The sequence below is a fragment of the Xiphophorus hellerii genome, chromosome 2, assembly GCF_003331165.1.
Source record: "Xiphophorus hellerii strain 12219 chromosome 2, Xiphophorus_hellerii-4.1, whole genome shotgun sequence".
NCBI classification, from domain to species: domain Eukaryota; kingdom Metazoa; phylum Chordata; class Actinopteri; order Cyprinodontiformes; family Poeciliidae; genus Xiphophorus; species Xiphophorus hellerii.
This window is the reverse complement of record NC_045673.1, coordinates 2863287-2886475: the sequence shown is the minus strand read 5'-3', so window position 1 is coordinate 2886475 and position 23189 is coordinate 2863287. Positions and strand designations below refer to the sequence as shown.

The 23189-nt window shown below is 37.1% G+C and overlaps 2 protein-coding genes across 4 annotated transcripts in view; both read right to left on the bottom strand.

Annotated features, from left to right (window-relative positions):
- Nucleotides 1–12015, bottom strand: part of cpne2 (copine II) — a 39810-nt gene extending 27795 nt beyond the window's left edge. Inside the window, exons 1-4 of the mRNA XM_032546005.1 lie at nt 11764–12015; nt 10336–10536; nt 1406–1585; nt 1117–1191 (exon numbers count right to left, since the gene is read on the bottom strand). Of these exons, the coding sequence (XP_032401896.1) occupies nt 1117–1191; nt 1406–1585; nt 10336–10512 (432 nt within the window). The 5' untranslated portion in view covers nt 10513–10536; nt 11764–12015. The remainder of the gene's footprint in view (nt 1–1116; nt 1192–1405; nt 1586–10335; nt 10537–11763) is intronic.
- Nucleotides 12016–13831: 1816 nt separating this feature from the next.
- Nucleotides 13832–23189, bottom strand: part of nlrc5 (NLR family, CARD domain containing 5) — a 34246-nt gene continuing 24888 nt past the window's right edge. For all 3 annotated transcript variants that reach the window (XM_032589098.1, XM_032589108.1, XM_032589116.1), the window contains 17 exons: nt 23091–23177; nt 22958–23005; nt 22099–22140; nt 21623–21700; nt 21465–21542; nt 20785–20859; nt 20587–20670; nt 20412–20498; nt 19570–19668; nt 19395–19478; nt 18177–18260; nt 17300–17383; nt 17140–17223; nt 16974–17051; nt 16669–16752; nt 15250–15333; nt 13832–15142 (listed from right to left, as the gene is read on the bottom strand). In XM_032589098.1, coding sequence (XP_032444989.1) covers nt 15061–15142; nt 15250–15333; nt 16669–16752; nt 16974–17051; nt 17140–17223; nt 17300–17383; nt 18177–18260; nt 19395–19478; nt 19570–19668; nt 20412–20498; nt 20587–20670; nt 20785–20859; nt 21465–21542; nt 21623–21700; nt 22099–22140; nt 22958–23005; nt 23091–23177 — 1342 coding nt within the window. In that variant the 3' untranslated portion in view covers nt 13832–15060. The remainder of the gene's footprint in view (nt 15143–15249; nt 15334–16668; nt 16753–16973; nt 17052–17139; nt 17224–17299; nt 17384–18176; nt 18261–19394; nt 19479–19569; nt 19669–20411; nt 20499–20586; nt 20671–20784; nt 20860–21464; nt 21543–21622; nt 21701–22098; nt 22141–22957; nt 23006–23090; nt 23178–23189) is intronic.

Here is a 23189-nt window from a genome sequence, read left to right as displayed (position 1 = left end):
CCTCTTTCACTTCTGATACCCCTGAATGAAATTCAGTGGCATTATTTGTAAACATAATTCCATTTTGACACAGTGGATATTTCACTATATTATTATTCCTTAGAGAAGCAGATAACCCCACAAATATATAAATAAATAAACTACTTTCTTACTTCTTTTTTTTTAACTGTAGACGTAAAATATATAGACTACATCCCCTGAGGATATGTACATTTCTTATCAGGTCCAATAGAGTCTTAGAATCTGCACATCCATATCTGATTGCAGAAAAGTTTAACTTAGTGGCAACTGAACAGGATGAACTATTGATTTGTTCAGAGCCGATTCTGTTTTTCAGTCTCAGAGTTGAGCTGAGTGTTAATACTTCTCCATTTAGTTTCTTCTTGCATTTTAGTTTCAGCAAGAAGAAGCTAAATGTCAATAGAAAAGAGAAAGTTTTCTAGTAGAAGTGCTGGAGGATACGCACAGTCAGCTAATGCAGGCATGTTTAAATGTGAGCAGCGTGGCTTACAGTCTGACAGGCTTTAATTCAAATGCATCATTTTATTCACCTTAATGCAGCAAAGGGTTTATTTTAAAATGGGAGTATTGTAACACAAAAGCATTTGCTTTTCACACCTGCAGTAGATTGGGAACCAAAATTGCAACATTTGTTACATTTTCAGCTGCTTTGGTTCACTTTCACACTCAACTGTGTCAAACAAACCAAACCCTTAGATCAACCTGTTCACCTGTGGGGGAAACAACACAAAAACCTCAGAACAAGACACTGAACACAAAATATAAACAAAAATGGAGTAGCATGAAATTTTAACTATTGGAGGATTTCTCATTTCTCCCACCAGTGCAAGTGTTTGTTTTGGTTGTTTACCCAGAATACCCTGCACTGTCGTCCACTTCCTGCTTCTGGAGTGGTCTCCAGTCTGCTTAGCGTTCACATATACATTAAAAACCTCACCAGAGTTCCTTTGAACCGAACACAGGTTGAGGTTTTTAGGTGGGCCAGAGTTCACTTTTATGGTTCGATTACGCATTCACACTTCCCCAAACAAACCGGACTTTCTGGGCAAATGGACTGGAGTTGGATTAACTGGATTAAACTGTAATTATTCTTACCGTGACAGAACCTTTGCCAGCTGGCTTCCCATTGGCTAATATCAGCGGTCTGTGAAGTTTCTTATTGGACACAATCTAGAAGAGAATTAAAAAAGTAAGCATCATCTACATTTGCTCTCAATAAAACAAACCCAGATTTTAATTTTAGGGTATTTTGTTGAAGTTTCCTTCTTACTCTATCCTGAAACTAATCACTTGATGCAGTTTCCTACACTAGCTGCTGAATTCAACATTTCCTCCAATAAAATAATCTGTGATGTTGCGAAAGTAGCAGACGGTCATGCTGTACCACTCCCAGTGTGCAGATGAACTCTCCCAGGAAGTCGTGTTCGTAAAGCTGTGTGGCACACTTGTCTTCATCGAACATGGCGAAGCGAAGCTTCTGGATCTCTTCGAAGTGATAGTCCACCTGGAACTTCACCCCAAACACCGGGTTCAGGTTGTTCACGGCTGTCTCGGTCCGTCCCAGCTGGAAGAGCAGAAGCAAAGGAATAAAACAAGTTATTTCATCCTTTGTTCAAACTCTGTTTCTTTTAAGGATGAGAACGAAAATGTTTCTGAGTTTAAGTGTAAGCAAACAGTAGAGAGCAAATAATTCACCTTTTAACAGGGGCTGATCTTTGATTTAGCTTTTTTTCTCTTAAAAGGGGTCTGTTATGAAAAATTCATATTTTTATGCTTCCATTTGGGTCTCAACTGCTTCCAAAAAAAAAGTCCAAGCACTTAAAGAAAAACGCCCAGCTGGTTTTTTTTTTGGCAATAAGTTAATGTTTTTTGGTGTCTGGAAATTTTCCAGTGATCTGTTAATTATTTTTTGGATTAACTGATTAATAACCGGACACCAAAAGGTGCTTAATATGAGATTTTATTTTCAACCAGGTGAAGTTAAAACTGCCACTTGAGGATTTCTGTAGAACATTTTTACATTTAGCTTTAAAGATCGTTTTTATCTTTAAAGCTAAATGTATTTCTTTATTTTTACAGTTTTGGCTTAGTTACTGATCTGTTCTTCTTATAACCAGTGACCTATTTAGACTCTCTATATAAAAAATAAAATATATATATATTATTTGTACTATATATATAGTTACTCTAGATATAGAGTAACTATTACTCGATTACTAGATTAATTGACTATTTTAAAAATCTATTCCTCATGATTAATCCGATTAACTGTTTCAGCCAAAATGGGAGAACATTTGATGATGTAATGAGTTTAAGTCAAGGTCATCAATAAATATTCCTCCTATATTAAACACACTGTTTTGTGCAGATTCACAGGACTAAATTAAAGAGCTAGCTTTGGATTTAGACTTAACCTTTATTCATATAGTAGATAACAAACTGCCATTTGCACCTTATCTTCTGATGTTAACTGTCAATTAAAAACTGTTAGCTTGGTGGAGTCACTTTTTGTCTAATTATAGCAACAAAACCTGCCCAGACGGACGCAGACATCCTAGCGGGTGTGGGAGTCTCTAAAAGGACAACAGGAGTCGTGTTCTTGCTGTGACTCCACTAACCAGCTTCTGACTCACAGCCTGTTTATCCAGATGAGGTCAGTGCATGTTTAGCCTGTCGCCACTTCTGAACTACGGCAAGCAGAAGCAGCAGTTTGATGCACTGATGTAGCAGAGATGACAACTGTGAAGCACCAGCATCTTGTGAATGAATTACATCTGTGTGTAATGACACACAGATGCAGCCCTGCTGCAGCAAAACGCTTTACATCGTCACATGTCTTACTTCATTAATGTCTCTTTAGTTACAACTGATGCTTATCAAGATTGTGTTAAAAATAAACTGTTTTCTCTCAAGGCTTCGTTTTGTATCATCAAGTTTTAATCAGATTCTAAAGTTATTTAAATCTCACCTCGAGTACAAAAATGCAACAGAGTGAAGGTTTTTATTTGTTAAGCAAAAGAAAATTAACGTATAAAACAGGAAAAGCAGTGGTGCTGATCAAATACTTCGATTACCAGTTTCTTATCAGTGTGAGAAAATCAATAAAAGTGTGTTTTTTTAGAATGACAACATGGACAACATCAACAATCACCTTGGAAAAGAAATCTTCGCTTTCAGATTTCATTTTATACCAGATCTGATTTTAAGCAATATTAATTTGCTTTCTTTTCTAAAAAATAAATCGGAAATGACAGTAAATATTTTCAAAAAGTGGTTTTAATTTCAAATATCCCTTCTGAGAGTTGTATGGTGGAGCAGTAGGGCCAGGCTATGAGAATATTTGTTTAACTAAGAGAATAAAGTCATAATATTAACAGAAATTTACAAGAATAAAGTTGTTTTAATGAGGAAAAAATCTTGAATAACAAATTTTTTGTTATTTTTCATGTTGTTCTCATTAAATTTCTACTTCATTCTCAAAATATCACAATTTTATTCTGGTCAAATTAAAGTGTTTTCCTATTACTATGTCCGTATTCTTGTAAAATCATGATTATTTTTATATTAAAGAAAGTCTTAGCCTGACCTTTATATTTTGTCATGGAGTTGACATAAATTGTCAAACAAGATGGCCGCCCTGAGCGTGCTGACATCACTCTGAACTACGGTGATGAAGAGCGGAGGAGAATGGCTGCGCTTCACAGCTTAGGGAGCTAAATTACGAGGACTTCCTGGACGCCCGGCGGCTCCAGTGAGCATCTTAGATTTGAGTCACGGCGGATTTGAACCCGGCTCACCAGGCTACGGAGCTGAATCAGAACCTCGCAGCATTTTGTCCTCATGTCAACCTCATCTTTCATCTGCCCACGTTTACTATGATATGAGACAACGAAAGACTGGAAAACACATAAACACATGCAGACGCAGGAATTCTGTTCTGGAGCAAAAACAACAAATAAAATACGTTGTGGCTACATTACGAGCTACAAGGAGACAACAGAGGAGGAATGGGTGTGATTACTTTATTCTGGGCAACAAAAAGCTAAACATGAACATTTGAAATTTTAAAGAAAGCAAAATGTTGGCTGTTAAAGACAAATACCTTGTGTTGAACTGAATATTTTCCATTATAGAAAATTTTAATTTGTAATATTTTTCCTCTAATTAAATTTTAAAAAGTCTCCATCTGTGGGCCAGACAGAATCATCCCAGGGGCCAGATATGGCCCCCAGACCGCACTTTGGACACCTAAAGGCATAACTAAGAAAATAAAATGGGTTAAAATGTAGTCAACTCACATGATGTTTATGGCATCAAATAATATATTTACTGTTTGATCAACATAATCAATCTGCAGATGCCAGAACTAAAACAAGCATTGCAGGCTGGAAAGTTTAACTCTCATTGCTTAAGAGTCACTATCCTCGTTAGAAACGACTTTTAATACTTCAACTGTGGCACATCTAGCTAAAATTATGCTAATTATTCAAATTTCAACAGCCAACAAACCTCTTGACTGGATGTGTGCTCTTCATTCAAAACATCAAATCAAAGACAATCTGTGGAGCAAATTCATATTTTCAGGAAATACATTTAAATGGAGAAGAGTGCTTCTTTGTGAATTCCCTCAAATGACAGCATTTTATTAAAATCTACATATTTTCTTTACATTTTACTTAATTAGGTCATGCATTTAAGCAGTTTATATCTGTCTTTTTATTGCACAGCTGGATATTTTTTAGTTTTCTTTCTAATTTATTACTATTATGTGTATTGAAACAAACATTTATTTCAGATCCATTCCCATTTTTAATCATTTTGATATAAACTCAACTCTCTGGTGCCTCTTTGTAAAATTTTACAATTGTGTTGTTCCTCAGTCACAAATAATTATAAAGGAGTCCCAATATTTTATTTTATTCTCTTAAAAATAGATTCCAGGTAGAGTTGAACAATATATATGCAATTATCGTTGTGTGGGATATTATGATTGGAAAGGCGGCTACCATAAGCTTTTGCATTTCCTGTGTCATTCTGCTTGTTGAAAAAGTATCTAGTGAATTAAATGTACTTTCCCTCTGATCTTTCAGGTTCAGTAAGAATTAAAACCTGAGGGGAGAGAGGTGGGAGCATCGTGGTCATGGTGCAGAAAGAGAGTAATACAGTAAATGTTGGTTACTGTATACATAGATCTATGTATACATAGATACTGTAACATAGATCACTTTGTGTTTGTAAAACAAATGCAATCTAAAAAGGGGGAATTAAGAGCAGAGAAAAACCCATACATGGAGAACATATAAACTCTACAAATACTGTTATGAAAAAGTTTAATAAATAAGTACAAACCAGAGTTTGTCCTTCCCTTTAATTCTAATGCAAAGTCATTTCTCATTTTCTGCAAATAAATATTTAATTTTTGCTTAAAATCTCAGAGACACATTGTGTTACGTCCACCAGGCTTGTTTGGTGGGGTAACATTAAAGGAGACCACACAAGGATTTTCTGATTAAATAAAAATTGAATTTATTAAATTATGCCAAAACCAACCAGAAATAAGCAAATGCAAGACAAACCTAACAAAACTCAACCATAAGATACAAACCAAACCAAATGGGGTTCTGAGGAGGGAGAGGGGAAAAGCCTCCTGTCTGTTGCAGCATGGCAGCTTTTAAAGTAGCAGAGCACCAATCGGGGAAAAACATAACACCTGCAGAAGGCCTGCCTCCAGAACCCTAAAAGGAAAAAGGGCAGAGACCCACTGCAGCCGTAACAATTGTCATTAAGAATGAAAGAACAAGGTCCATAGCACTCAAAAATATACAGCTATAAAAAGTAAAATCAGAGAAGCTGATCATTTTAAATGGTCTCTTCCGACTTATGACTTATTTTCAAGTTAAAGATCGGAGACACCAGAACCAGTGATGCAGAGGAGCTGAAAGGTGCTAATATTTACTCAAATGCATCAAAAATATGGAACAAATAAAGTGTCACCAAAATCTCTTTTTGTTTCCGTTTCATTTCAGTCAGAAGATTTTGATGTAGATCCCTGAACTGTGACCTACTTGCGCTGAGTGGGACATCCTGTGCTCTCTGGTGGACAAACCCAATTTGGTTTCAGTCACCGGCTGTCATTTAAATAGACGAAATGTGGAGTAGCATCATTCTGACTCAGACTGATTTATTTCCAACACGGTGGTGGAAGAAGAAGGAAAAAGAAACTTACTTCAATCTGCATCGCGGTGCAGAAAGGTTTATAAAAGTTAAAGTTAACAGAACCACCAAATAAAGACTCCAGGCTCCATAAGGTTGCACTTTGCAGTCTGGTGAATGTGTGATTTAAACCTCAGTGACAGAACATCCCACTGCATTCGAGTTCTCACTTGCAGTGTTACAAGCTTATATCTGTGCTCATAACACGTGTGGAGATTAGCATTAGGATTTGGAGTTTGGAGAGCAGAAAAAAGATCACAGGATTTAGGAAATTGCTCGAGCAGACTGCTAACTGGGTGTTTTGTCATTTGCATAACTTAGATGAATATTTCCTCCAAGTTACCATCAAGCTCAGTTCGCTCACTTACTGTCACCTTCATCTTAATTTATGTCGTCACCTCTCCGTCTTTCACCTCCGCCGTCTCCTTCCCCTTTACCCGCCTTGTCGCCCGGTTTTCCCTCCCTCTCTTGTCACACTTTTCCCCCCTCGGTTTACCCAGCTGCTTCTCATGCCTCTATCTCCTAACGCAGACGGATATAGACGCAAAACGAAGACAGAATGAGGCACGGAGAGGTGACGGGATTTGGGAAGGCGATGGGAGGAAAACAAAGCGAGCAGGAGGCAGCAGGAGAAGGTGAGAAAGCTGCGAGTGTGAGAGAAACGGCAAGCTGCGGATAAAACCCGAGAAAAGGCGCGGGCCCAGCTTCGCCTCCTCCATCGCGCCCTCACTACAGGAGCGCTAAGCTTTTTGTTTCCCTCGGCGTTGCCTTGGTAACCGTTGGCAATTTCGCATTGGAGCCACATGCCCCGCTGACCGACAGCGAGCTGCAACCCGAGGCACACGCCTACACACACACACACACACACACACACGCACGCCCACACGCACACACACACACCCACACGCACACATGCATGCCTTCCCAAAAATCTGATTGCCCTGTTGACCAGCTGTTTGCTGCAGAGTTGCCTTGAAGTTGCAGCCCACACACACACACACACACACACACACACCCCCACACACCCGCACACACACACACACACGCCCTCCCCCCACACACACACACACACACCCCGTACATAAACTGGTGCAATGTGGTATTCACATTTGGGTTTTTTTTTTTTTTTTTTTTTTTTTTTGTAACCCCTCCAGGGGGTCTTTTTGTGGGCTCTAGTGTCCCTTTTTATGAAGTAGGCTGACAGGAAACAGGGAAGGAGAGGGGGGAAGACATGCGGTAAATGTCGCCGGGTCCGGGAGTCGAACCCGCGACCGCCGCGTCGAGGACTTGAGGCCTCCAAATGTGGGTCGCGCTAACCCCTACGCCACCACGGCACGCCCACATTTGGGTTTTTAACAACATAAAAAGAAAAACAGAAGACATTTCTAGCTTGGACGGCTAAAATCTCCATGTTGATCTGCTGACTGGCGCACAGTCAGGCATCGCAGCATCAAGTATAGCTGAAATGATTAATCAGGTTAAATCGCGATTAATCAATTATTGAAGAAATCGAAAGCTACTTTATTAATCAATTAATCACTAGCTAAAGTTTGCAGACTTTAAAACATAAACTCAACACGATCAGAGCAGTAATTAAGCTAAAACTGCAACAAAATATTTACATTTTGCATTTAAGTTAAAAACCATTTTTATCTGTAAATATGTTCTACACAGACTCTTCCAGTGGCAGTTTTAACTTCACCTGGTTAAAATTCAGTAAAGAAAATTTAATTAAGCACCTATTCCTATCCAATTATTAATTAGTTAAATGAAACAATAGCCTACTGTATTGATGTTAAATGAAGCAGAAAGAGATTATTTAAATATTTGGTATTGTTTTTGCTGCAGATGCATCCTTTGCTACAAATAATCAAGCGTTCGCTAAAGCAATGCTACGTTATTTCATTTTAGCCAATAAAATATTTATTTTCTTTTTTTGAGCTTTATTTATAGATTTTCAATTTAAAAGGTTTATTTTCTTTGTTTAGAAAATAGAATTGCTTTGTTTATATGCACTTTTACATATTTTTTTTCATATTGTATGACATAAGCTTAAGTATTTAACTGAAAAATTGGCAGAATGTGCCATTTTTTTAAATAAAATTACTTGACTAATTGTCAAATTAATTGATAGAATAATGGATTAATAAAATAATTGTTGGCTGCATCAAGAACATAAACCACAGATAATAAATAATAAATAAATGTTAAAATTCATTGTTTTCATCTCAGTATTTATAATTTTATTGATGTTATTGTAGTTTTTTACCTCACTATCCTCGCACACTGTGTAACCATTACTGCAATAATCATAACTTTGCCATATATTGAGTGTTGACTCACTGTATGCTTCAATGTCTATAAATCTTAAATAAAAAATAAAAAAAAGAATTTAATGCATCAATTGATGCTTCTTCAGCTCAGGATGTATTGACTACAGAAAAAAGTGAGGAAAGAAACAAAAAACCATCAGCTAACAGGTTATTAATAGAAATAACAGCATCTATGAGAGCCTGAGGAGGAGAATGGATCACAGCATCTCTGCAAACAGATTCTCCCTTCAGCATCTTGATTTATAAGAACCGTTTTGTTTTAAGCTGCATTTGTGAAACTTTTCTCAAATCCCAGCTGGTATTTCTGACCTCTGAGAGCAGAACTAATACTTTCCCATTCAGGCTGGATTTATAAACAGCAGCAGGTGATAAAGAAGGACCATGTTGCTGAAGTGTCTGCAGTCAGCTGTAAGCTGCATGAGTGACTGCAGCTCTATGTGGTTCGCTGACCTACATTCACTCCCATGGCAGAGAGACGAGTCACTTTTTACTAATATTGAAACTCTGTGGTTTCACTGTTTGTTACTGGCTTTTGCCAGGAGAAGCTGGTTGGTTTAGTTGACTTTTCCAACCGTGAACTGCAGAAACTCACAGCTGCAAATGGAGCACGTCATGGAACGTTGTCTGATTTTATGCCGTTTAATATAAATAAAGTTTTTTATACATAAGTCACATTGATTGCATCTGTCTGGTGTTTAATCCATCAAACACCAAAAACCTTCACCTTAACCTGTTTCTACACTTGGAAATTTTAACATCTCTGTTAAAACCAGCAGGGTCAGCGTGCTTAAGTCAAGTGTTTCAGTGTAACTAAACCCCACTGTGAAAGCATAGCCCCGCCCACAGACAATTCATTAAAAATCCCACGAGTGGGCGGAGCCAATATATGCAAAGGGGCGTGGCCAAGTGTAGGAATAAGCAGAGGGGGACACTGGACCAAATTAGCAACTTTTCTTCTATGTTATTGGAGATTCATATGGTGACAACATGTGAAGCACCAATCAGCTCATTATTCCAACTCCTGACTCACCAGCAGGGGGCGTGTGTCGGAGTGAAATGGTTTTAAATCTGGACCGAGGCTGCGTGACACATAGACATTAACCAAGCTGTAAGATTGTAACCAAAGGGTAAATTTAACTGCAGTAGCCACTGTTCAACCCAAAAAGGGCAGAACTGAGATGGTTTTAGGCAAAATATTACAGAATTACACAAATTTAAAAGAAATGTTCACAATTTGAACAGCAACATAAAGACAGAACCTTTTCATATGTTTTATCTTTAAAAAAAAAGTTTGGGGTTCAGTTAATCTTTAACAAGAACATTATATGTAAAGTTATGCAGAAATCTGAGTAGTAATTCAGACGTCTCTAGCCAATTTACTATTTTATTATAATTAAGGTCAATTGCAGAATCAAAGGGGAAAGAGTTATGAGTAAAAACATATTGATATTACTAATCTAATTACACCTTTAAGCCCATCTTCCTCCCTTGTTTTCTATTGTAATACAGCTCAGGAATCTGGCAACATTTCCCTGGGCTCAGCATGCCATGACTGATGCCAGATGGCCAAAACCTCGTGTGTTTGGATCACAACCTACAGGTCAACAAATACAACCTGACTGTTTATTTTCAGAGTCAAATGGTTTAGCAAAATTGATTCAGATCTTTTCAACTTTTTTTGACCTGATCTGAAAATTGTCTATGCATTTTGTACAAATTCCTTGCAAAGTAAAACCTTTGATCCGTCAGCCCCTCCCTGGTGACGTACCTCCACCCAGTTTCCATCCACTTCGTGGAAGAGAACGCAAAACGGGTCTGATTTGGAGGCTACATCCCGATCCAGCAGGCTGGACGCAGTGACAGAGAGCTCGACTCGAGTGACGCAGTGCTGCGGTCCGACGGAGCGGGTCCGACCGTCTGGTGCCACGCCCAGTGTGTAGGCCATGATCTGAGGTCACAGGAGGGCAACCTGGACGACATTAGAATGAGTTTATTTGATTTTGATTGAAACATACCAACATAATGAAAATTAAAACTCAAGCACACGTATGATGACTCAGTTCATCTGTGTAAAAATATTTCTGAGTATCCCTGACGTCAATTCACACCTTCAACTAAAAGATGCTGGTCCACTGCAGTAGGCCGGGCCTTTGACCCCATGAGGCCTAAAGGTCATGGAAAGGTCCTGAAGAGGTACAACCACATAAACACACACAACCATTCAGTGCCAACCGCCAAAACAAAGACGTTTAATGTTAAGACGGAGAAACGCTTTTCTGGCATCTTAAAAAAGTTCTTCTCATCAGAAATAAAAGTGACTGAATTCTGCCGCAGCTTTTTGAACAAACAGCTCCCTCTGTGTCCATGAAGGCGGTTTTGTTCTCACGGCGGCGTGCTGAAAGGATGCGGTCTGTTGCTAAGATACTAATGTGTCACAACCAGCGGTCCTCTGCCTCACTCCTGTGATGTCACACTGGAGGTTGTGATGATGAAGATGAAAATGACAGGGTCTTCACTCGCTCTACTCACTCACTCACTCACTCACTCACTCACTCACTCACTCACTCGTTGTTCAAGGCTTTAGTGGTTTGCGGTTATTCACACCTGCTGGTTCCTTCTTGTGCTTTGACTGAGGAATCTGAACCAAATCTGACTCCGTGCATCACATTGCTGTCAAAAGAAGCTGGGAAATCTGAAAATGTGGAGATTCTCTCCAAGTTTAGAGTCTTCTGAAAACATGAAGCTGTATTGCATCCCTCCAGTGGGAAGAGACTCTCATCCCAGTCACACGTCCTGACATTCACACAGAAGGGAAACCAGAGAGAGGGCAGGTTGTTGCCCGCTTCCAGCACATTGACCTCTGCACACACTCATCAGGTCTAATTACATGTCCTGCCTGCTGCATTTGGAGACACAGACGTCAAGCTGAGTTCAGATATAAACAATAATCATCCAAAGATAACTGATGACCTAAACTCACATTAGGTTATAAACGTTGCTCAGAAACGCGTTTTTCCTGTTTCTACATGCAAGATTTCCACCAGAATCTCGCAGCTGCCCCCACATCCTTCCGCCCGTCACCTCTCTAACCCGCAGTCTGAATGCACCTTTAGCTGCAGGTCATTTTGCGCGCACATCATGTGCGTTAAAACCAACCCGCTCTCAGATCAACGAAGAGAAGCAAAAACAGGCTCACCTCAGAGAATGATGAGCAACTTCTCAGGCGTTTTCCACTTCGCCGCTTTTTTATGACTATTTCTCCCAATGAGGAAGAAAAACAAACATCAAACTCTAAGTCACTTCTTCTTCTTCTTCTTGTCTATAGAAGGGTGAAAACTGGACTTGACATTTTGACCTGCGGTGGATCATCCGGGGAGGCGCAACAGTGTGTGAGCGGAAATCATCCTCGGAGCGCGGCTGACTGTTTCTGGCAGCAGCGACGGACGGAGAATGTTCAAGTTCGCGGCAATAAGGTCTAACCGGATACAGAGTTGTTTCTCTTTCAAAATAAAAGGTCAGAGCCAGGAAATACGCTGGAGGCAATAAAATATTATGTCATTTGCACCCCAAAGCAACTTTTTTGTATGTGCTGTAACACATACAAATAGTTCCTCTAAAACGGATTAATCCTCTTGGATCTTTTATATTGTTTTTATAAATCAATTGTGATCAACAAAATTTTGCTTTTTTGATTAGAAAAATTACTAAAAAACACTTTCATATTAAGGGGAAAAATTATTTCTACAAAAGATTGGCAATTAAACCGAAATATAGAACATAAGTTATTGCATAATTATTCACCCCCTTTAAAGTGACAAACCCAAATCAACAGAGGTCCAGTCAACTGACATTTGTCTAGAAGTGCACCCCCTTTTCTGGAGGAACCGAACCTCCATCAGTATTGCTGGATTCATCATTCCTAACGTGCTACAGTTATAAAGATTTTGAGGAAAATAATAGCAAATCATGGTCCAACGTTGTCAGTGGGGAATATGCAATCCGGACCGATGGACAACACAGAGTATTTAGAGGACAAAATCCAAATTATTTCCAAAACCCAAAGGAGTCTGGAATAACGCAAGAAATAAATCAAGGAATGCTGCTGACTTCAAGTCCAAGCTACCATTTGTTTGTCTGCATGAGGGTAACTGGTAGCAAACATCTAATTTTTTGTAATAACAACACTTATTGATAGTCAAATCAAAGATCAATAATTGAAGGTGGTCATGCTTGATTTCTGTGTGTAAATAACAAAGGTAGCTGAAAATATGTGCTGCAGTAACTGCAGTATTTATATTTAAGCACCTTTTTATGCTAATGTTTATTTTTAAGCCTTTTCTTGAAGGTAGATTTTTGCAAACTTGCATCATTTAAGTCATTACTCACCCGTTTTGTATGTGCAAAATGCGTCTGACACGTTTGTCAGTCATTGTTCGTTGGAGGTTTGCTCTACTTCCGCATGGGGGCGGAGCCTGCATCATGTGGTACTAGGCGTCTGCCAATGACAGGAATGGAGTCTCCAGTGATTGTAGCACCTGATTCTATAAGATCTAATCAATTTTCACTTTGTTCTTTTCTTTTAGTCAAAAAGCCACATTTTGTTTATCATGCTTGATTTGTAAAAGTAATAAAAGTGTAAAACATATAAGGGGTGAAAACTTTCTATAAACATTTTAATACTAATGTCTGATGAAAGGACAATTTCAGGCTTTTCTTAAAGGTGTCTGAACAGCAATTATTTGAAATCATAAATTTTGACACTGAAAAGACATTTTTTAAAAACACAATATGAAATCTTTGTTTTTTTGAAAAAACACTATTTTTAAGGCTTTGACTAATTGAGACAAGAATGAAAACCTCGTTTATGTCTATGCGATTGTTCGGTGCAAAAAACTGGCTGGAAAGTTGATTTTTTTTTTATTTTTTTTTACGTAGTATTCATGTTTGCTTGTGTAATATTTTTAGGTGGACAAGTAAATAGCAGAAGACGGAACCACTGCACATGTAAAAAAAAAAAATACTAATACGAAAAAAATCCTCCACTACCAATACTGTCGGCAGATGGCGGTATTACCCCGTGGTCTCAAAATATTCCAAATAGTTTAGATTTCTCTTTACTTTCCTTCTAGCACAAAGTTTCTGTCATGTTTGTGTTTAAGAGCAGAAATATTGTTTGACTTGATTTGCTTCCGGCATTTTTTGTGCGTTTGGATCCTAAACAAAAATGTTAAACTTCAGATTTCTCATAAACGTACAAGTTAAGGCCTTATTGAAACCTTTTATTTTAGCGGGGAGATTTTCAGTATTCAAATTTCCGCGTGAACTGAAAACAAAATTCATTATTGTTGCGACCGATCGCAACATTGTGAGGAAATGCAATAAATAAGAGAGCTGTAGCACCTTTAATAACCACAAGAGGGAGCCATGTGCTCTTGAAGATGTTTTTCTTCAGCTTCAGCGGTTCTTTTCTGTCATATTTACAAAAACAAAAAGGCTCAACTTTTTACAAGAAACACACAGTAAAAAAAAAACTTTATTTCTATCAAGGATCTTCAGTTAAACTGAAGATGCTGGCAAGGAAAGAGTCATTTTCTACAGGTAGTGACTCCTGTAAATAACAAAAAGCAAATAAAAGTAAAGAAGTACAAGGAAGACATTTTAAAAAATGTTGAGCTGCAGCAAGATATCATCTTTAGTCTTTAAGATGAAAAAAATGGCATAAAACAAAATTAAACCAGCGCACAATTTGTAAATTAAACAAACAGGAGAATGAATAACAGTGTTTTCACTGAGAATTTCAAGCAAAGAGGAAAGTTTGTGAGAACTTAAATGTCAACCTGAATAGAAATCGTAAAAAGCACTCTTGGTTTTCACAATAAGGTGCATTTATTCCAGAACCAAGTCTGGTGTCTTTTTATCAACAAGTCTTTAAACAGAAAATAGAATAAGATTAAAACTGCTTCAAACATAAATAAACAATAAAAAAAAATAAAGCTGCACTTTTCTTTCCATCAAAGAGCAAAAATAAATACGTATTCTGACAGAGACCACAACCCTTAATGATGACTAGAGGAACAACCTCCTGTTTACTGCAGATTCTTGACTTATTGTGTTTTTTTCACATATGTGGCCTCTGTGTCTGTGCAAAGTGACTCATTAAACCAGAGTCTGCAGAAATACAACACATAAAAGGTGGCCTTTAGTTTCACAGCAGAAACTTTGTGACAAGGAACAAAAATAATGAGCTCATTAGAGTTTGACTGAACCCTTACTGAGATCGGAAGACACTTCATATCATCTGTGTGATTTCCTAAAGTATATTTACATAAAAAGTCGGATTTGATGTCATTTTTGTTTAGTTTGGACCCACCTGCAATTTTCTCTTGTGAAAATCTGAAAAACTCAGATGTCTCCTTTTAAACGATGTACGTTTTCGAATAGAACATCTGCAAAAAATGATATTGCAAATAAATATATTTGTATGGTAATCCCATTAGGTGGAGGAAAAGTTGAGCCTCCTCTCCATCTGGTTGAACCTCAGAGCTTCACTCCAGGAGACTTTATTCCTCCACAACCTGAAGGAAAGAAAATGCGTTGAAATGAATGTGCAGACATTCTCACATTAAGATGAAATGCTTCCAGGTGAGGTAAAGAAGTAAAGATTTGTCCTGGGAACATTTACCTGATGACCTGCAGAGCAGGGCAGCACCTTAGTGCTCTGACCAGAGCCTCCACGCCGGCAGCGCTCACACTGTTACACTCCAGGCTGAAGGGAACAGGAGTAGAAACATTAAAGTCCGGAAAACACATGAACACTTTTTACTGAACACAAATACACACTAAACACTGCAAAAACATAAAATCCTACCAAGTATTTTAGGTCCAGTTTCTAACTTGAAATTAGAGATGCAGCGATTCACATTTTTTACTTCTGATATTTGAGGTTTAGTATCGGCTGGAACCAATCCGATACAGAAAAACATCTTCATTGACTTAAAACGTTTCTTTTTTTTTTTTTTTTTAACACAAACAAAAATGTATTAAATTACAAATTTATTTGCTAACTCTGCTCCAGTACAGCTCTCTTAAATACACCAGTAGCTTCACATCCTTGGTCAAACATATGAAAACAACTTTAATTTGTTCAGTCAGTGCAATTAGGAATATAACAGCCAATGTCAAATAAATAATAAAGAAACTGTAATAGGTTGACTATCTTGGTCAAACATGTAAAAATGAACTGCAGCAAACTTTCAAAAGGTTCAGAAAGTGAAATTAGGAATTATAAATATAATGTAAAATAAAAAACAGAATTAGACTGAATAGATCTGCCCTCATGGATAAGGAACATTGTCACCAATACTTAATCTCAATTTTTTTTTTTTTCAATATCCGGACCGATTCAGATTATATCGGATCCAGCATTTCTACTGGACATCAGAAAAAACTTACTTGCAAGTAACTTTTCATGAAAATATCGGAGCTTGTTTTAGATCAATAATTTCTTAACATTGATTTTAAAAAGTACTTGTTCCACTGGAAGATTATTTCACTTATAACATGGGAAAATGTCTTGTTTTAAGTGAAATAATTTGCCAGAGAAACTAGAACTTTTATTTATCAATGTTAAGCAATTACTAACCTAAAACAAGCTTCTATATCTTGCTGGAAACTTAGTTGCAAGTTAGTTTTGTCTCATTTCAAGTGTACTAAGATACTTGCTCTAGACACTAGACGAAAAATATTGCATATTGCACGTTTAATTTTATTTTAGACATAATGTGACACGTGTCTCTACTGTTTTCAAAGTCATATTTGTGTGTATTGTCAAGAAAACCTGAGAACATCCCACTTCCCCATGCTGGAAATTTTAGTTTAAAAGTAACAATAAATAAAGTTACCTTTAAAATTAGTCACACAAGTGACATCTAAACACTTGTTTGGACAGGGTAAATCCCAGCAGATTTAGGAAACTCAATTCACCCGTTAGACGGAGAGCTGGTAGCACATCTCCCCTCTCAGAAGAGGAAGCAGAGAATAAGAGTAGAGAGAGAAGGGGAGGGGTGTTGCACAACTACAGTATGTATTAAATTAAACTCACTCAATGCGAGTCAGATCGTGGCAAACAGGCAGAACGTTGGCCAGCTCCAGCGCCACAGCGTCTTCACAGTTATTCCACCCAAAGCTGAAAAAAGCATAAAATAATCTGTGTGTAAAGTTATTGTTAGTCACACAGATAAGTCAGCTTTGTAACGTAAAGAAGAATGAATCAGTTTCACTACAGGTTACATCTTTGGATCCCAGTGAAGAAATTCAGATCAAATCCAAACATTTTTACTGTAAATGTTTCTACTGAGTTAAACAGTTTCCTATTAGTTCAATGTGTTAAATAGTTTCTTCTTTTACCCCACATCCTCTATGAAGGGACAGTGGCTCAAACTGGCAGCGACAGCGCTCAGCTCTGAATTCCCCACAGAGGTCAGGCTGCATTAAAAAAACAAAAAACAGAAAGAAACAGTCAATGCCTCCTTCAACGCAGCCGAAATCAGATTCCTAAACTATCAGGACTTACTGGATCTTTCTGAGGTTCTTCAGGCTCATTATGGCTCTGGACAGACTGAACAAGCCCTCGTTTCCAACACGGTTTTCTGAAATACTAAATAAGAACCAGATTAAACTGATAGGACTGGAAGGAATGAATTTATGTTAATAGGTAGCAAAACAAATCTTACTCTAATACAGAGAGGTGCGACATTGATGGGAGAACAAGAGCCATTCTGGCAGCAGTGAGGTCACCAATATGGTTACTGGACAGACTGGAACAGAAAGACAAGCAGATGGTTTCACCCTCACTTTATGTTATTAATCAGATTAATCCCGACCAACTGATTGTTCAAATCAACTAGTTTAGTAATCGATTAATCACTATCTCGATTGATCAAAAGAACAACAGTCAGAGTTTTCAAAAAACAACAGTTTTTTGAATTAAGTCAAAACTGTACAAAAATTATTCACATTTTGCCCTCAAGATTTAGACAAACTCTCTTGTCCGTAAATATGTGTAATCCAGAACTCCAGTGGTCGTTTTTACCGGTTTTACCTTCACCTGGTTCAAATTCTGTGTAAAAAAAATTATTATCATCTTTTGTTACCCAATTATCAATCAGTTAATACAAAAAATAATCAACATATCAGTCCTACACTGATGTTAAGTCAAGCAGATTTTCACATGTTAATGTTAGAAGTTAGTTTTGTTTTTTGTTTTTTTTTGCAGATTCATCCTTTGCTACAAATGATCAAGCGTTCACAAAAAGAACAGTATGTTATTGCATTTTAGGCAAAAACATGTTTATTTTCACACTTAAATATTATTTATTTGCATTGCTTAATGTATGTCTAATATTGTATAAAAAAGACTTAATAAAAATCAGCCAAATGTGACATTTAAAAAAAAACTGATTAGGAGATTAATTGATAAGTAAGATAATCATTAGTTGCACTCATGTAGAAGTTAATTAAGTAATCCAGAAAATTACTTTGTTAAGTGATAGAGAAATCATTTCTAAATAAGAAGCAGATATTATAGAGATTCTGAGATTATTTTCTTACTGGAGCTCCTCCAGGTGCCTGCAGCCACTCAAAGCCTCCAGCAGCTTCTCTCCTGACGGATCGCTCACAAGATTCTTGGAGAGACTGGAGGAGAAAAAACGAGTAAAAACACTAAATCAGTTTATCTGGTTTCAACATTTACAGGGCAAGTGAGACAAAATGCACTTTTTGGTTTAAGCACCAGTTGACATCTGGAAAAAGGCAAACCAGAACTGACGACTTCATCCTCAAAATGAAAATGTGCAATTTTTCCTTGAATAATTTGGAGTTTTGCTCCACAAAAACAATCTGTGAATATTGAACCGTGAATAGGCGAGTGGAAAATCACCCGCAGGTTTACATTTTCTTCAGTTATTGTAACTGGTCCCTCTCCATCTGTTTATGTGCTATATTGTTTAGTTGTTAGATTAATATAATGTAGAGTGGATTCTATTTTTTTTCAAAGGTTTCAAAATGAACGTCAGAATCGGCTGGTTTAAAGGTTGATATTATGCAAAATTTACTTTTTTGGGATTTATATCGTGTTATAATATCATTATAAAGAGAACACTGCAAAAACAGAAAATCTTACCAAGTAATTTATTCTAGTTTCTAGTGAATACAGACAAAACTAACTTAAAAACAACTTTTCACCAAGAAACAAGAGCAATATTATGAAATCAATATTATTTCATAATATTGATGAAAAAGTTCTAGGTCCACAAGATTATTTCACTTATAACTAATGCTTTTATGCCTTATATTAAGGAATATTAGTCATATCTAATTTCAAGTTTACTACGATATTTGCACAAGAAAGTCGACCAAAAATACTTTGTAAGATTTTTGTTTTTGCAGTGTAGGAGGTTCTTAAAGAGACAGAGGCCAATTTCAAAGTGACAGATACAAAGTCAAATTTCTTTTAAGTTGTTTTTGAAATATACAGCATTTTAAAAACAACTGAAGGTAAGATAGTTACTACGGGCCTGGAAAACTCTCGACCCCCTTTAAGAAGATTTTGCACACTCGACTTTTTGTCAGGACGTAAATATGAGAAAATTTGAGCTCTTTATCTGAAACTGACATCCAGAGTCAGAATCTGAGTGAATAGCCCTGTTTCTTTTAATGAATGAACTTTACAAGCTCTCCCAGTGTTAGCTTAAACTGGTGCATATTGTTGAGAGAGTAGCAATGCTGCATGGATGAGTGTGTGTAGAAGATGGACGGTAGTTTCATTACCTGATCGTCCTCAGATCTTTCCAACCAGGAAGGATTCCCGTTAGCTTCTGTATCCCCCCATCACCCATCCTCCAGCCACTCAACCTGAAAATAAAGATGAATTCAGCTTTTTTTCCCTGGAAGGCAGAAACACTTGATTAACCCAAACGAGTTTCTGTGAGGGAAACAAACTCACTGTATCTCCTGAATCAGGTTGAGTTCTTCCATCCCGGCCAGCAGGTCCAGAACAACGTCGGCTTCTGGTTGTCCTGAACTTTTTACGATTTCATCCAGCCTTTTACAAACAGACACACATTTATTTATTTCAGGCCTGAAATTACTTTTCATCATCACAGCCCTTCAAATTACAGTTTCAGGCAGGTGACCCAAATGTTCAGCTGTTAGTTTTTGTGCAATTTGTTTGTCTTCTAATATAAAATCAAACAGCTGAAACTAAATTATTGCATATTTTTACCTGCTTTTATGTGCTATACTAGGCCTACATAATTTCAGCAAAACATTGATTAGCAATATCATAATTTCAATTATTATTATCCCTACTTTCCCAACTCTTTCTTCTTCACCAGTACACTTTTCTCATCATTCACAGTGAGTTTTAGCATCAGCCTCAATGTCTGACCCTTAAAATATAACTTTCTAATAAATGTGATTAGAATAATGCACACATATTTTGATGATGATTTAGTTTTATTGCGTCACTTCATATTCCATGAACAGATCTAGCATTTGTTTGTAACATGGGACACATTTCATATGCTGAGTGTGACAGATGACATTTGGCTAAGTGAAATTACTTAGAGGAAAAAGATCCAACAAAAATGTCTGGAGCTGCTGAAAGATTTGTGAACAAGACCAAACTTTGCAGGATGTGATCAATTTTATAACTGAGAGATCAATGAAGATTTAAAAGTATTTATTGCAGAGTCACATAAAATGTTGCTGGTCAGGAAAACTAATCTATTCTGTGATTTGGTGCATTTTATGTTATTATTTTCATGGTACAGAGATTTGACTCACTTGAGAATCTGTAAAGATCTCATGTTCCTCAGTGTTTGTGCCAAACCTCTGCTGCAGTCTTCATTCAGCTGCATCGCTGCATCCAGACTAAGAAACAATGAATCAAAAACACTGATAAATACAAACATTTGACTTTTGAATGGAGTCGAGAACATTTGACCAACTGAGGTTTTACCAAAGTTCTTCCAAAGCGGCGCTCTCCTTCAACGTTTCGATAAGCAGCAGCCGTCCAGCTGCTGACCAAACGCAATGCGATGATCTGCAGAAGAGAAGGAAAACAAAAACGTTGATGCGTGACAGATCATTAATATAACGATAAGCTGCATAGAAGAACAGACTATTTTGAACTCTTCATATTAACTGATGAGCTTACTTGAACGACCGAAGGCGTGGCAACAGTCTGGTCAAAGTCTGAGCCGCTGCGTCACTTATGAGGACGCCAGACAAGCTAGAGGAGACAGAAAATGAGGTTAAAATAAAATTTACAGTGAGAATTAAAGGGAAAGTTTTAGAGTTTAATGTGTTAAACGGGACATCTTATGCAAAATGAAAAAAATTTTGTGCATTTATTCTTCCATTTGAGTCTCAACTGCTTCAAAGAACAACCCAAAAGATTTACAGAACGATGTCTGTTGGACAGATGGAAGCAAACTGTCCACGTTCGTAGAGGAAGCTTGAGACATTTATGCAAATAAAAGTCCGCAAAGTGCAATATCAATAAACTAAAACAACAATGAAAAGAAGAGAAGATGTGAGGCTAATAAAACAACAAGAAACAAGAAAACTATGTTTTTTAAAGATGTCTTAATCATGCGGTTTACATTCATTTCCACTGTGTTGCTTCATTTATTTTCTCTTTTTTTAAATAATGTGACATGATGAAAATATGTCACATGTTGCTGGTTTTCCACATTTGCATTTATCTACATTTTCTTTTCATTTTTATTGCAGGAAACATAAAAAACTAAAAAGAAGCTGTATTTTTTTCTTTACGCAATCGGGTGCAATGAGAAAATGTTTAATAAAAAATGGAGTTTGTGTTTTGTTGCTCACTTTAAACGCTGAATGGGCGTAGAGCTCAGGATGACGTGTAAGAGCTCCTCAGCCACAGCGCTGTCTTTGATTCCAACACTGCAGAGGAAAACAAGAAGTGATCGTCACGCAGGAAAATTAAAATTAATGATGTTCAAGAAAATGGTGAAAATGGTCACCTGAGAGACGTGAGATTTGGCAGCGAGGGTAGAAAAGAGCAGAGTAATTTAGCTCCTTCCACGCTGCTGTTGGAGGCACTAAAAAAAGAGAACAAATATTTTTAGGTTAAAAACTAAAGAGAAGATAAAGATTTTAATGCTCTACGGGGGAAAAAGTTCAGAAAAGATACTTGAATCAAAATGTTAGGGGTCAAAACTATACTGTAAAAAAAAAAAGCGTGTCCAATTTACAGTAAAATACCAGCAGCTGTGGTTGCCAGAATTTTATACGGTAAAATTCTGCGTTGACCGTTAATGTTAGTTTGTTTTACAGTGCTTACCTCCCCAACTACAGGGTGAATATTGTAGCTTTAACTGATTTTAATTACATGAAAAATGAGATGGTGTTAAATATGTAAGTGTGAAATATGATGGTTGTTATCTTGGTTGGACATTATTTGCAGGAATAATTTGCATTTTTCTCATCTGTCACTTACCTTATATTTTTAATCGCTGACTGAGCTGAAAATGCAACATCACTGGTGGAAAAAAGAGACAACTTAATCTCTCAACGTTTTCATGAGAAATAAAACTTGATCAGAAGAATCGATCAGCATGGCGATAGAAAAAATAAATCGATGTTGGTGTTTATGTGATATAAACTGAGATACATTGTGTTAAAACTTTAGTGAATGTCCAGTGAGGACTGGAAATATAAAATCTTACCAAGTCTTTGGTCAACTTTCTCTTGAAATAAGTTAGAAGTGACTTTTCAGCAAAACATATGAGCTTGTTGTAAGTAAATACTTCCTTAATATTGATCAAAAAAGTAATAGTTTTTTCAATTATGACGTGGGAAAAATGTTTTGTTATAAGTAAGATAATCTGCCAGTTGAACTAGTACTAGTAACTTGCAAGTTTATTGAATACAATGTTTTAACAGTGAAGCTGATTTCATTTTGTTAATAAACTCTTGTGTGTTTGAGAAAAGTAACCTGTATTTATTCGATACACATGTGCAGCATGTATTGAACTTATGCCTTCATCTATTACCAGGCAGGTGTTTATAAATAATAACTGAGACTGAACTTTGTTGGCTATTTTCTCTACCAAGCGTGATGCACCAACTTGGTATACTGGATCTAAACTGCTAGTTTTATTAATAGTTGCCATAACAACCATAATACTTATTCATAGCCAAATTTGACTCTTATTAAAGCACAACAGTGTGATAACATTTAGGAAATAATATTCAGTTTCCTAAAGTTTCCCTAATAATCTGTAAAATTGTTATGTGTGTGAAAGGGACATAAAGCGAATATGTGTGAAGTCTACGGGTTTCTCCTGGGTCAGTACCTTTCCATGTTGTCCATCAGAACCAGCTGTAGTGTGGTGTCATCAATCCTAAAAAACAAAGTCAATCACATTCATGACTTCCTTCCTGAACGTCCTGCGGTGAGTTCAGGGTCTGTCTGGAGTCTATGTTCACCTGATGGTTTGGACGGGTTTGTGGAGCAGCAGACAGCGGCGCAGTAAAAGCGCAGCGTCATCGCCGCCGATCCAACGTTCTTCAACACTGATGAAGAAA